This window comes from Crocodylus siamensis, chromosome 1 (assembly GCF_052110815.1).
Source record: "Crocodylus siamensis isolate JL-2025a chromosome 1, ASM5211081v1, whole genome shotgun sequence".
Lineage (NCBI taxonomy): Eukaryota > Metazoa > Chordata > Crocodylia > Crocodylidae > Crocodylus > Crocodylus siamensis.
Genome location: NC_143395.1, coordinates 385238491 through 385253597, shown reverse-complemented (window position 1 = coordinate 385253597; position 15107 = coordinate 385238491). Strand labels below are relative to the sequence as shown.

Genomic DNA, 15107 nt, shown 5'->3' with positions numbered 1-15107 from the left:
TTGACAACAGAGGTTGCCATCTGCAAGGCATGGGCTGTGGTGTAGGGGAGGTGCAGAGCCGCAGATAGCACCCCCTGGCATCAGGGCAAGAAATGGGCAGCCTCCTGCTTATTAAGATAATTAATTAACTAACTAACTAACTAACATCGAGGCATGGTGGGTGAGAAGGTGGGCGGTTAGCCCAGGAACAGGTGGGCGGGCAAAAAGTAAATCGGCCCCCAGAAGACCCCTGTTACAGATGCAGAGGAAAATGACTGTTAAATAGAAGATTAGACTTTAGTTGGAAAAGTATCAAACTGGATGCTGAAGAAAGATATCAGATATACATATACATAGATGTTAAACACACACTTATGTAATATATAATTAATAATTATAAGTGATGTCCAACCAGGGTTGTCCTGAGGTGGGGGAGCTTTGGGGGGCCTTGTGGACAGCCACTACTGACTGCTGTTGGCTCTGCCCACTCACCACCCCACCTCCCTGCTCTGGGCCCTGCCCACCCCTAGTGGTGGCTCTGTGTCCAAAAATAGCTAGAGGAAATCTTAGATTTCTCATTTTTAAGCACAGTATTCTTCTTTTCAGTTTTAAGGCATATATTCCATTTATGCAGGTTGGTAAAAACCACTTTATTGTGTTTTACACTTTGTTCAGCATATTTAGGCATTAGAAAATAAATAATTCATAACAAATAACACGAAATATGAGCCAACAATTAACATATGTGTACAATCACAGTAGAGGAATGTGTGGGACAAATTTCAAGCATTTTGACAGAGTAACACATGCTTCCACCTTATGTACCTACAAGTATCCCTTGCAGATGTAGACATTAAATAAGACCGTAAGTATCTATAATGCTGTAATTTCCGGCAGCTTTCTCATAATGGTGTTAGAATGATTGTAGCTAAATCAGGACTTTTGAAATCACACCATTAGATCATTCCCAATGAGAGTTAAAAGTCCCATATTCTGCCATACTTATCACGATAAGGATAAGCCAGTTTTTAAAATGAATTCATGCACTAGTTTCTAGGACTGGTGAAAAATCATCATGCTATAAGAAACCTATGCAGGGCATGGAGTTGTAACTGTGAATCAAAGAATAACAGTGATACTACATAAGAATGTAAGACATGCCCTGCTGGGTTATACCACGGGTCCAATGAGCTCAGTATTCTCAACTGCATAGTGGCGCAGAATAGTTGCTAAAGGTAAGAGTATTTATTTAGGGTCTTTATTGACTTAGCTATCCCCTGCCGTTCTTCTATTATTGCTTCCAGCAATTAAACACCTACTATTGTGTTTAATACTCATCGATGGACCTATCCTGCATGAATTTCTCTTTGGAACCTGGTTAAATTGTCATTTTCTACACCTTATAGCAATGAGTTTCACAAGTTAAATACATGCTGTGTGAGAGAGAATGTCTTTTTGTTAGTTTTAAGCTTGCTTCCTAATAATTTCCTTGCATGTCCTGTACTTCTAGTATTGTGAGAGATGGCACACTCATTATTTTATTGACCCTTCACATATCCCCATCAGTCTTCTTTTCCTTAAAGTGAAAAGCCCCAGCCTATTAAGTCTCTCCTTACATGGAAGCCTTGCCATACCTTGACCATCCTTGTTGCCCTTCTCTGTAGCTTTTCTAGTTTGATCTTCTAGTTCTACCTGTTAACAGCTTTTACTTGGAATCCTATGTGTAAAATTCACAGTGCATTTTATAATCCTCTAGCTTGAAAAGTTTTATATATGTCAATTACTCAGCACAGGCAAAATATAGTTCTTGTGTGTTTCACTTTTCCATATTTCCTTCTTTAGAATCATAGAGAAATAGGGCAGGAAGGGACTTCCAGAGGTCATGTAGTCCAACTCCCTGCCTGAGGCAGAATCATCCCTATCCAAGCCATTCTATACAAATCCATTGTCAAACCTATTGGCAAAACTACAGTCAACCCTGACAGAACCACAAGACATAACACCCTAACCTGCAATAGGTGAAGAAAGGAGACAACAGCAGCCAATGTCTTGGTGCCATGAGGGTTGTTGAAATACTCCAAGATTTTAGACTTTTATCTGATTTTAGGTGTATTCTTACATAGTTCTGAAATGGGAAATGAACTGTATTCTGGTACGTCAATCTTTTTCAGACTTACAAGCATTTCTTTTATAGGGTCCAACTGACTTGAAGTCCATGGCCAAATCATTTTAGAGGTATATTACTGATTTTCTGGTAATCTAGAATTTTGTAGTCGGGAGTGTAAGTAGTCTTCAATTAATAAATTGAAATAGTATTTGCCCAACCATTTCTTCTTTTCAGGTTTCATCAGTGCTATTAAAAGTTGACTGTCCTCCCCAGCCCCGGGGCAGAAATGCTGACCTCTTCTGCAACACAGCATGTTCATAAGTACAGCTTATTTCGAAGTACCTTCAAAGTCATAATTCTTGTGATGAAGCCTGAAATAATGCCTACATTTCAGAGCTATGCTTGCCTTTGCAAGCAAGGTTTTTCATTCATGTATTAGTCTGTTCATTTTATCCTGTATCATCTCCCTAGTGAAAGTAAGCCCTTCAAGGCATGGACAGGTTGGTTATACGTCCAGCAAAGTCCTCCCATTGCAAATGCTGCATAGTGCTAGATCAGCAATAATAAAGCTTTGTCTTCCTACAATGAAATCTGCAGGATAGTATGGAAAACCTCCTTAAGTTCACACACTGGGTTATTTCGGAGCCTATAGGGGCACATGTTGTAACTTGCAACATCTGCAGAACCTGGAAAAAAGGAAGTAACAGCCCCACAGAGATCTGATTCCTTCATAGTGCTGACAGGTCTCCTCTTCTTCATGGCACCGTGAAGGAAAGGAACATAGGAATGTAAGATTGGAAAGGGACTCTTGGGCCATTAAAACCAATCCTGTGTTTGCAGGCAATCATTTACTGAAAGAAACCCACAAATATGATGGATCTTATATCCACATCTAGTTAAATGGCCTCTTTCAGTTATAGGGGTTTAGACACAGAATGAGAGTTAACATTGTCTGAAGCATTAATTTGTTGAGATACAAGCAGATTTTCCTACAGATTAAGGGAGCAAGACATGCAGATTTAGCTTTTTCTCTGGTGCACTCCCTCCTAAATAGGCTTTCCCTATATGAAAATGTAGCTACTTAAGGTCTGGTAACTCAAGAACTTCTACGACTACACACAAACATTGTGTATCTTACTGGAAAACTCTGGATCTTATATTTCTTATGGTATAGAAAATCCATTTCTATCTCTACAAGGTGTGAAGTACAGGATTTTAGATGTATCATGTGGTTGGTCCAGGACAGAGTATTCTCCATCCTGGGTAAAAGTTATATTATACATTCATCCTATCACACAGATACCATATTGATGTGGTACTTGTGGGAAGAATACACAATGATGTAACAGTGCCAAGATTTATGACCCTGCATAGGGATGAAGGGCTTTTTTTGACCCACTCTGTCAGTGGGAGCTAAAATCCTGCATAAAGCTGCTGAGTAACTTCTGATGACTCACTGTGGCAGATGCAGTCTTTTAACTCTGCCAGGCTATAAGGGAGGTGGGTGGGAATCTCTTGTTGAAGGGAACCAGTGGTAGAGATGTTCCTGAATGAATATCTTTGGAATAAAATGCAGACTTTTAATATTGCTCGAGATATCAATGAAACCAAACTTCTGTGGAGGGGTAAATTTGACTTTATACAGCATATGGAGCACTGCCTACTTACAGATCAATGTAATTTTGGGGAAGTCCTGAATAATTCATGTGTGGCTTTAATCCTTATGAAATAACTCAGACATCAAAGCCTCAAGTTAGATAAAACCTTCTATACCACAAATTCTTCTATATCCCATAATATGTGTATATGTTGGCATACGCATCTTTTTCTTAAGTGCCTTTAAAAAAACTAGCAAAAATATCTCTTTACCCTCCAAAATAAAATGTACTTCCCATATAATATTGGTTTGAAAGACCGGCTGGATGATATTCAGACTTGGACTGGTGACAGATTTAAAATCTGATTTCTCATCATCCTGTAGGGTTAGAAATGTATTCTTTATATCACTGACTGGGGAGGAGTTGGGAATACCCTTTCCACTTGTTTCTAGTTCTGGTAGATCAACACGTATTAAGCTGTACCATCACTTGTCATATTACCACTTCTTTGCCAATGGTGCAAGTCTTCACTGCTGAAGTAATTTTCTAGCAAGGGTCATTGGGTTCTCTCCCATGTAACTCATTATGTATGAAAAGAGTTACCATTAATATCTATAAGCCATTACTTTGTTCTTCTTTGGTTCTCTCTAAAACTTGCCTGTCACAAAATGCTTGATGTTAGGTAGGCCTGCTGTTTCTTATGCTATTCATGTCTGTGTCTTTTCTCCTTATCCACCCTTCTTTGAAGTATACACCTGTTGTTTTTCATCATTTGCTGGAAATATAAAATCTTTGGGGCAGAGACCATCTCTTTTATCCCAGGTGCCTATATTACCTACTATAATAGAGCTGTGAACCCTGACAATAACAAATGTATGACACAGGGAGTTCTGCATTTTTTTTTCAAATATTTCTACAGGTTTTCACAGTTATCACCACTGGGCATGTCAGTAATGTCCTTGAACTCTGATGTATACAGTTGTGATAACAGTGCTTAAGGCCCCTCCTAAAGAATACCACAATTTTTATTTATAAAGCTGGAAGAGGCTCTCTTATCTTTTTCTTGTCTACCACTGAACAATTAAATCCTACTAAGTAGGCACCTTGGGGCAGTAACTGTATCTCTTTCTGTTTGTACAGCATCAAGCACTTGCCCACACAGCTACTGGCAGGGGCCTCTGGATCCTGGCATAATACAAACAGTAACCACCACAGTAAAGTTAATCCATGCATAACAGGCCCCATATGTGTCAGTGGAACAGGGTGTGATAATTAGTTTCATAAAAATAGCTAGTATGACATACTCAAGTTACAACCATGATCACAAAAATAGGAGATAATGATAATCCTGATCCCTCCTTCCTCTGAAGTGGCTGGTCACACTGGAGGGGTAGGAAGGATGGGGTCCCTCGGGTAAAAGACAGGGCTGCTGTGCTTGGAGAAGGTGGGAAAGGTCACTCCAGTTTGTGGTGCTTCCCCTAAGCTGAAAGAACCAGCACGTCCCTCCGTGGTGCAAAGCTCTTCTGCAGGCAGATCTCCAGCCTCCGGAGCCTTGAGCCCTGCCACGTTGGAGAAGTATCCCCCCGCGCTCTCGCATCCCGCCCAAGCAGCCTGCTCCCCAGGCGCTGGCCCTGCCCCCCTCTCCAGCGGTCTGTCCCCTCCACGTGAGCACACCCAAGGCTTGCTGCAGGGCTCCGTCTGCGCCCCCCTTGGCCCACAGCGCCGTGACGTCGGGGCAGGGGGCCCGGGGCCCAGCCCTGCCGCCTGTGCGGCGCTTTGCAGGGGGAAAGCCCGGCTCTGGGAGGGGGAGCCCCGCATGGCAGGGAAGCGAAGCAGGAAGGGACTGGGCTGGGCTGGGGCGGGGGAGCGCGGCCGGGCTGCGCTGGAGCTCTCCCCCGCGCGGCCCCGGGGGGCGCCTCCGCGGTGCTGCGGGGTTCAGCCGTGGTGAATGCACCAGGGAGGGGAACTGGGGCGGGGGAGGGATCTGCGGCATGTCCACCCCCGCAGCATGCACTGAAGCCGCAGCGATGGGCGCAAGCCGCGGCTTTGGCCGCACGCAGCACCTGGCCCGGGGGACCAGGCTTCGCACCCCGCAGCGGCCTTGAGCTCTCCCGGGCCCCATGGGATGCAGCCCGGGGGTGCCGGAGCCCAGCCCCGGCTAAGCAGCGGAGCGAGGGGGGGTTTCCTCAATGTCACGGTGGACTTGGGCTACTGCAGGCATCTGCCAGGAGCTCCTGCCTGCCGCGGCAGCGCCGCTTTGTCCAGGGAGCGCCCGGCTCCTGCCCACCACAAAGTTTCTGGCCGCCGCTTTCTTCCTTTGCAGGCGCGATTGCCGCAGAGCAGTAAGAGCCGCTGGAAGGAGGGCAGAGCTGGAAGGGGAGCGGTATTGCAGCAGGTAGGGCTGGGCGCTAGGACCGCGGAGAATCCTCCCGGCAGCAATCAGGACTACCTTAAACCCAGCCCAATGCCTCTTCCTGCGCCACTCTGCGTGCTGGATGGAGACCCACAGTCAAGAGCTGCAGCTCAGTGCTGGAGTACAACATTGCACAGCGAGCCCTGCAGAAGCAACACCTGTTTCGAGCCAGCCAAGACAGACACAAGCACTTGTACGGTTCTGCTTTGCTTGTGGATCGCCAATAATCCTAAGCCAATGGACATCTGCGGAGCCTCCTGAGGATTCTGGATAATAGATTTGGACGTCAAAAGTTTTTTTTTTTCTTTTTGGATTTATCTCAGCCAACAACGTGAGATCCCCCACCCCCTTTGCAGGATTCATGCTGATGTATGCAGTCTGTTATAGAGTAAAAACAGCGCATGCCTTTCTGGAGTCAGAATCCATAAATCCTGACGTAGCCTGTGCATCTTAAAAAAAATCCCTATAACGCCTAGGTATTTAAGTTGCTATGGTCATTCTTGTCTTAAACCAAATGGAGAAACTACGGATTTTTTTCTTTATTACAGTTGGATGGGCTGAAGACCTTGCTGCTTGCTAAGAGCTGGGGATCTATACATATAGCGAGATACACATATAGATGTTTATACATATGTCAGTGTGTGAGTAGAAAGTGGTGGTTTCTTAGACTAACTGGTTTGACCTTGAACCTGTGCCACTCCAACCAGAATATTACTTTTATTTATGCATTTAATGGATTGAAGAAAGAACATTTTCTCTGTAACCGCAGTAGGGAGGGGAGTGGAGTGGATATACCTAATCTTGTATCTCCTGGGTTTGGCACCATCATTATTGTTTGCTCTTATTCTCTAAAAGCAGAATCTTCTGATGGCTCCCTTAGGTGAAGTTGGGAACTATTTCGGTGTGCAGGATGCAGTAGCCTTTGGGAATGTGCCTGTTTTGCCGGTGGATAGTCCGGTTTTGTTAAGTGACCACCTGGGTCAGTCCGAGGCAGGTGGGCTACCCAGGGGGCCTGCAGTCACGGACTTGGACCATTTAAAGGGGATCCTCAGGCGGAGGCAGCTCTACTGCAGGACTGGATTTCATTTAGAAATCTTCCCCAATGGTACTATCCAGGGAACGAGGCAAGACCACAGCAGATTTGGTAGGTATTATCCTTAACCCTTTAGCAGCCATGTGATGAAATAATGTGCTAGAACTAAGGGGGGAGGAGGCTGGATTTGGATGCTGCTGCTGGTGGTGGCGGTGGCTGGCGGTGGTGGCGACGATGGCTGGGGTCCGGGGTTGCTGCTGGACGAGAGGCACAACTGCAGCAAAGCCGGAGCACTTAGCGAAGTCTCAGTATTTTTAGTAGCAGCCTCCTGTGGCCCCAAGTTGCGGCTCAGGGAGAAGGAGATGGAAAGGCTTTGTGTTCAGGACGTTTCTACTGAATGGGCTGATTTCGCGACTTTAAAGTGGGGGTTGATCATTAACCACGACCATTGCAAATCCACCGAGTTTCCTCCAGGGAGTGGCTACCGCCTTGTACGCACGCGAAGGCAGGCTGCTCCTTCCTTCTCCCCCTGCAGCACCTGCCCGAGCAGCCGCCGGCACGAGAGGCTGCCCCGCCGGCCCGGAAGGTAGGCGCGGGGCCGCGGGCAGGTATCCAGGGCAGAGCCGGCGCGGGGCCGCCGGGAGGGAGCAGCGGCACGCCGCAAAATGTGGCTTTCCGGAGCTATGCGCGCGTGAAGCCGGGAGCTAATTTTGAAGAGCATTCCGCAGATTTCATTTCCAGCGGGCGCTATTTGTGACTCAGCATCGAGGGCTGGAGGCTGGAGGGCTTGCGGCTTCAGCCACGACTCAGAGCCCGCGCGCCCCCGGCAGATGGGCCTGCAGCCGCCCTTCTGGGCTGGGCGAATACACAAACCCGAGCCACCCTGCGCGGACTCACTCCGCGTTTCAGGAGGGGGGGGATCTGGCCCGCCGGAGCTAGCCAGGCGGCCAGGCTCTCGGAAGGAGTTAACTTGTGAGTGAACCCACCTGACAGCACTCAAACTAGGTCGTTAAAACAAAGTCCTGGGGTGATCCCCCCCTCCCCCCGCATGCTTGACGACCAGATGTCGAACAGGATCTAAGCTGCGCGGCAGTGCGTGGTGGGGTTGCTTAGATAACACCCGCCGGGGCCGGACCATCTATCGCCAAAGGGCTCCGGCACGGAGGGGGCAGGATCCACCCTTGCAGAGGCCCAACCCGTCCTGTTGCCCCTGGGAAATGCCAGGGTCCCGCTCCAGAGCCGCTTCTGCCCGTCGCACCCACCCACCTTTCTGGCCCCGCCGCTGGCCCGCTTGCAAAGCTGCCGGCAAAACAACCCAGCCAAAAAAAAAAAGTGCAGCTGGAGTTCCCTCCGGTGTCTTGCACTACCCGAGATAAAGGCAATAAAATGTCTAATAAAATAGGAAGGGACATGCAATAAATTGCAGCTGGGCTTTCCAGCGACCGGAGGGAGGAAGGCTTATAAGTGGTATTCGTGTCTGCCCGGTCCCCGCCCCCCACCCGGGGGCCGCGCGCTGCTCGGCGCATTAGGCACCCCTCGGCCGGGAGAAGCGAAGCGGGAGGGCCGGGTGCGTGGCGCGGCGCGGGCTGCGGGCTCCCGCCGCCAGCAGGTGTACGGCGGCGGCTCTGCCCGGGGAGCGGCGGGAGGGGCTCTGCGGGGTCCTCGCCCCCTCCCCCGCGCTCGCCAGCTGTTCCCCGCCAGCGCTGCGGCGGCCGCGGTCGTGCCACCAGCTATTTTTACAAATGGCTTTCAGGCCCCGGGGGGCAGCGCTGCCAGCCCTGCGGCACCGGAACTCCCAGCACCCCCCCTCCAGGTGTCGTCCCCCACCCTGTAGCTGCCTCCCCCCCATAGCCGTGCTGTGAGGCTGGGAGCGCAGAGCTGCTGGGCTGTGCCCGCGGCCGAGGGGGCAGCCCTGGCGCTGCTTTTGCCGGGGCCCTTCTCAGCGCACGTGGCCCCCGTCGGTGGCACTGCCAGCACCTCCCTAGGCGGGCAGGGGGCGCTGGGGCCGTGCAGCGACACCTCGGGCGCTTGCCGGGGTGCTGGGAGCTGCCCCAGCCAAGGGCGACTGGCTCTCGGCATTTTTGCAGCACCCTCCTCCCAAAATCTGTGGGCAGCGGCAGAGGCGCGTCCCCCGCGCACGGCTCCCGCGATCCCCGGGTGACAAAGGGTTTTTTTTTGATGCAGTCTCCTTTAGTCGAGGGCATTGGGCAGACAGCGGAGTCATTGTGAATCCGGCGGGGGGGCGCCGTGCGTCAGCACCAGGGCTGCATGCACAGCAGGAAAAAAAAAAAATCAGGAGCATGCAGGGAAAAAAAAAAAGCTGCCGAGGTGACCTCCGCTCCCGGGACCTGCTGTCACCAGGAAGCGCAGCGCTCAGCATCTGTAGCAGCAGGGCGGGGAGGCGGGAGCTGCTCCGCCCCCTCCTGCCTCCGCAACTCACCCGGGACTGATGCAGCCCCATTAGGTCGGCGCTCGTGCGCGGGGCCGGCTCCCCCCCGCGCCCGGGACCGGGAGCGGGAGCATCTCTGCGGGCAGCGGCGGGGCACACAATAGCTCCGGAAACGGGAGCGCGGCGGCTGGTTCCTGCCTCAGCCGCGGCTTCTCGGCCCGTTCCCGCCCCCAGGCCGGGCTCCCCGCGCCCTCAGGCAGGGGATGCTGCCCGCAGCCCTGGGGAGCTCGGCCTGCCAGCCGCGCGGGGTGGGGGCCGCAGGCAGCTCCATGAAAGCCTAACACTAAAGCAGCCTCCTCCCGCCCCGCCTCCTGGAGCTGCTGGCTCTGCTCTGGGGGCTCTTAATTGGCATATTGTGGCGGAGGTGGCAGATGTGACTGGCAGGGAGCGCACCCCAGCTGCCAGGCTCGTTCCAGCTGAGTGCAAACGCGGAGCCTTCTAAAAGCAGGCAGTAGGTGTCGGGGGACGGAGCCGCGGGAGCAGGAAAGCCTGGGGAAATCCCGCCTGGCCTCTGCTCCCCTGCGCCCCTCCTCCCCTGCGCCCCTTGGAGTCTGCTCCAGGAGCCTGAACTGTCAGAACTTCCTGGCCAGGAGCCTCTCTTTCTCCTCCCCGCTCTCTCTCTGTCTTTCTGAGGCAATATTATTTCTTGTTAAATATATTGCAACACAGTGCTATTTACCGTGCTCTCTGTCTCCAAGTCCTCTGTGGCTTCCCTCCTCTGTGCTGGGCACCTCATTACATCCTCTCAGGAAATTTCACAAATAAGCTGCTGGCAGTGAGGCTTAGCTCCTGTATTAGTTACTTGTTTGTGGCATTTTAGGGTGGTAACTGCAAGCCAAGGAGGAAAGCATTGTACCTAGCAAATTGCACAAATGTCCCAAGTATGGAGCAAACGCAATCCCCAGCTGCAAAGGTGTTCAAGAGAAATGTATTCTCAGGTTCCATTCTTGGGTATTTTATATGATGCATCGACTGCATCAAAGTTCAGTTTGTTTTGGTAAAAGATGTCCAGTACAATGGCATAAAAGATCTGGATGTTTGGGGGATTGCTGGAAGTGATCATACTGGTATCTTGTCTCCAGCAGGGGACTTGGGAACCTTTAAGAGAAGGTGCAAAAATGCTGATTGTGGACATTTCTGGAATAACCTTCCCACAAAGAGAAGTTTCTTCCTGGCTTCCTCACGTGGAAGTTAACTTCCTGCCTTAAAATGGGCTCCTTTAACTCAATGCTTAATGGCTGAGAAGAGGGGATTCAAGATCAAACATTTTTAGAAATGTATTTCTTCATTTCGGAGGCTTCCAGAATTTCTGACTGGAAATGGGGTCCAACCTGTCAAATTCAGACTCTTCTGATCTGGGATCAGTCTAACTCTTAAGGGAGACTATCTTTTTAAATATCTGCTTCAGCTCTTAAGTACTGTGTGCACATTATATAAACTATAAAGTGAAAATATTCACAAGGGCATTGGGCCAAATCATGCAATCCTCAAACGGGCAAAACTCCCAATTAAGTTTTGGTTGAGTAAGGACAGAAAGAGAAGCCCCAAAATAATCTCTTCAATTACGTTGCAATTTTGCATATAAAACATGTTGTGAATGAGCTGTGAATAGTTTAGAGAAGCTATCTAAATCTCAAATATGTAGGTGCTCATTGTGAAGGACCTTAAAAAGTCTCCTGCTGCATTTGCAGTAGCACGTGACTGATTTTTTTATGACAGTCAGCAGTGTACACCCAAATATGTGAAATTAGAGTAGCAATTAAGGTCACACTCTACTTTCATGCTGATGTGAAAGATGCCAGGCTTACAAACTTAGCTACAATGTGGAATAATATACACCTAATATAAGATTGGCCTCAGTTAAAATTGCTTGGTAATATATATTATTGAGTAATATGATACACAGTGAAAGCTTTACAGACAAAGCTTTATTAACAGGATTTGAACATATCCAGAAATAAGGGGAATATTTAAATAGTTTCAATGGACTGATTGTATCGGAGATGCTACTATAAATATTGTATATAGTATAGTACCACTTTTTATTACTTCAAAAACATAATTCCATAATTACTAGATATTTTCCCACAACATTTGTGAGGCCTCTTTCCATGCACATAGCTACAAATCTATTTAAGACTCCCAGGTCTTAAGTCAGGGTTACATTTTGTTATGCTGAATAATATATAAAATAATGATCAATTGTTCCTTATAAGGAATACGTTTCATCTTTACATTATCTTGGCTATAAAGTTTTCCCATAGGCTTCAACCTATACTTTCTTAGATTTATGTGACTCATGCTTGTTATTGATTAGCGCACAACCTGTTTTGTGAGACACAAAATTAATTGTTCAAAAATCCATGAATGTGCTTTTTTATTAGCCACATGAGACTCAATGCTGCAATATTACTCTGTTACTTTACACTTTCATGTAAAGATAATTTCTAATAGCTTTTAAAAATAGTTATGTTGATGCCTGGACATGTACATTCTACAAATATACTGAAAACTTTGCTCTACATTTTATTATATGGCTCAGAAAGTAGCTTACTGCAGCAATATGCTTCTGTATGAATGTTGCAGTATAGCTATTTTGAGATCATAATAACCTTGCATCGACATTCGAAAATAGAAAACTATTTCCATTTTGTTCCACTAGAATTCTAGATTTATGCAAGCCTCCATGCTAGCATCCTTAGTGATGAGGTAAGCAATTTGATGGAAAGGAAGAAGAGGGGGCACGGAGCTAGTGGATTGGTATCCGATGCAGATACTTGCTGTACCAACGTACGTTTGTGCTGAACATAGGGGGTTTTATGGAAGCAATGTTTCTTTGCAGAATGTTCATATCTGTGGTGCACAATTCCCTCTTTATGAGGTTACTGTAAAATGTACATGAATAATTAACCATTTATGCACTATTATTTAGGTTGGGGAATATTTTAATTTTCAAAGTTGGGATGAGTTAATAATATATTCCCAAGAGTTAGATAATTAATTTGTAGACAAATGTCTGGGAAGCTCTGGACTGCACCACAGATTTTCATTTCTCAAGCCTTTGGAGGATCACACTGTGAGTAGATCTCTTTCAATGTATTCCTCATTCTGTGATGCTTGGAAGTAAATGCTTTTCATAGCAAATGCATAACAGTTTATTTTCCTTTTGCAGTTTCGATTAAACCGTTTTAGGGATTTATTTAGCAAAACACATTTTATGGCCACAATTGACATTATTAAAGTATCTTTCTAAATACTTGACATTTTTCTTTTGAATTGGTTGTTTGTGGTACAAATCAGGATACCAATAAATGTTGTGTAATAAGAACATGCTGCAGAGTTTTTTGTTTAAAAAATTCTGGGAAAAGTTGAGAATAATCTCTTGGCTTGACACCCTTGTGCTATCTGCAATGCATCACTGTAGTAGACTTAAGAGACTTAACTGTTTCAAGTACCTTTCTTTTTTAAAAACAAATTTAGTCAGTAGTTCCTTAACTTCTCGGCAACACAGCCCTAAAGCAGAATTTGATAATATCACCTTCTTTGTTAGTGATACACCAACAGCAAAAGTAATTAAATGGAAACAATCTGTACCTTTTTTGTTCTGAATTTTCTAGGTATACTGGAATTTATCAGTATAGCAGTGGGCCTTGTCAGCATTCGAGGGGTTGACAGTGGACTCTACCTTGGAATGAATGAGAAAGGGGAATTGTATGGCTCGGTAAGTTCTTTATTGTTTTATAAAAACCTTAGCCTCTCTGCTCTACATTGCACCAAGTATTATTATTACTGCTATTCCCGGAAGCTTTAATCCTATCTGGACCCCCTTGTGTTAGGTACTGTAGCGACACATACAAGTGCAAACAGGTCATCTCTGTCTTTTATATCTTACTGTATATTTTAAGAAATGGTTTAACAGGTCAAAGTAACAAACAAGGAAAGAGCATGATGTAACCCGGAAGTGGTCAACCTATGCCACACATGCCACAAGTGGCACAGGCAGCTTCTGTGCATGGCATATAGGTCTGGGAGGACCATATAGCACAGAGGCTGATAGGTCAAGGAGCAAAGGGGAGGGAGCAGAAAACAGAGCACAGATCAGTGAGGGGAAAGAAATTGGAGTGGTACTCAGGGAGGGCATGGGGCTAATTTGTGGCATGCCTGCCAAAAAGTTTAGCCCCCCCTCCACTGGAATAGCTTATTAGAGTTTGACTTTCACTCCTTCCATCCCCCTTCACCAAGTGTTAACTGATTGCAAACTTGATCATAGCTCTTAATTTCCACAGTGTATACTGGTGATTTACTGTAGGCCTTGTTGCAGACATGTACCTTGAGGAAGGATATAGAGTAGGACAGAAAGCTTGGGTATATAAACTTGAAGTGGCAAAATAAGAGATGAGACTATATAGGCAAGGGGAGGCTATATTGTGAAAGGCCTGAAAGAGGAAGAAAAGAAGCTTGCTGATTGCATTTTCTGAAGACTTACCAAGATTGTTTGTGGGGAGGGAGAAAGAGAGATGGCTAGGAGTAAGGGATGGCTAGAGAGAAGAGCAAAAACCTGGATTTCTGGTATAGAGTCAGAATGGAGGAGTAGTGTTATATGAATGAGCTAATAGGCCTGAAGGAGGAAAAATGCATCTATCCTGGTGCAAGGCTGTACGGATACTTACCTTCTTTCAGAAGCATGAGGAGGTTTATACAAGTGATCAGTCTGAACTTTAGATTGGTGTGAGACAGGCCTTGCAAAGAAACAAAGAAAGGAGCTGAATATGATGGAAGGTAGATCACAGAAGGAATCACTAAGGGTGAGGTTGGGAAAGGGAAAAGGAGTCACTGATAAAAGTAGTGGAGAGCAGTTAGGCAGTAGATGACATCCACACGGAGGGGAGACATGAATGGAGTTGGATGGAATATTGTCTGATGGAGATGAGAGGAGGGCTGGAAAGCAGTTAGAACAGGAGAGCAGAACCCTAGTGCCCATACCACATGTTTCTTTGGGGATGACTGGCAGAGGATCATGTGGAAATGAGAAGCCCACATGGGAGAGTGGTCCAGTGAAAGTGATTTCAGAGGGAGATTCAGATATCTGTATTCCCTCTTCTGACATCACCCTGTGAGAGCAGGGAGGTGGAGGGGATAGGGATGACTGTAATCTTGAAGAAGATGCAGGTGGAGGAAAGTGCAATTTGGGGGAGATATTTCAGAAGGGCAGAGGTGGTAACACTAAATTGTGTGGGAAGCGGGAAACAGGAGAGGGATACATATCACTGGAGACACAGAGAAGAGTGTGAGGGAGTGGCCGGCAGATGTATGAATTTGTGAAGAGGAGAAGGAGTAAGAGAGAGGAGGAGGAGAGAGGGGAAGAAGAGAGGAGATGCTAGGATCTATACAGTGAGGAAGCAGGGAGGTCTGAAGGGAGGAGTAGAGGAAGGAAGGGAGGCAGAGAAGAGGGGCAGGACTATAGATAGATGATTATTGATTGACCATGAATAGAAAGTATAATATAATAAACAATTCTACAGTTGACC

At 47.1% G+C, this 15107-nt stretch overlaps 1 protein-coding gene across 3 annotated transcripts in view; it reads left to right on the top strand.

Annotated features, from left to right (window-relative positions):
* Positions 1-629: 629 nt before the first annotated feature.
* Positions 630-15107, top strand: part of FGF9 (fibroblast growth factor 9) — a 35725-nt gene continuing 21247 nt past the window's right edge. Inside the window, exons 1-3 of one of the 3 annotated variants that reach the window (XM_090028967.1) lie at positions 630-6290; positions 6978-7241; positions 13197-13300. In XM_090028967.1, coding sequence (XP_089885093.1) covers positions 5810-6290; positions 6978-7241; positions 13197-13300 — 849 coding nt within the window. In that variant the 5' untranslated portion in view covers positions 630-5809. The other 2 variants (XM_090028958.1, XM_090028950.1) reach the window with 2 other exon arrangements.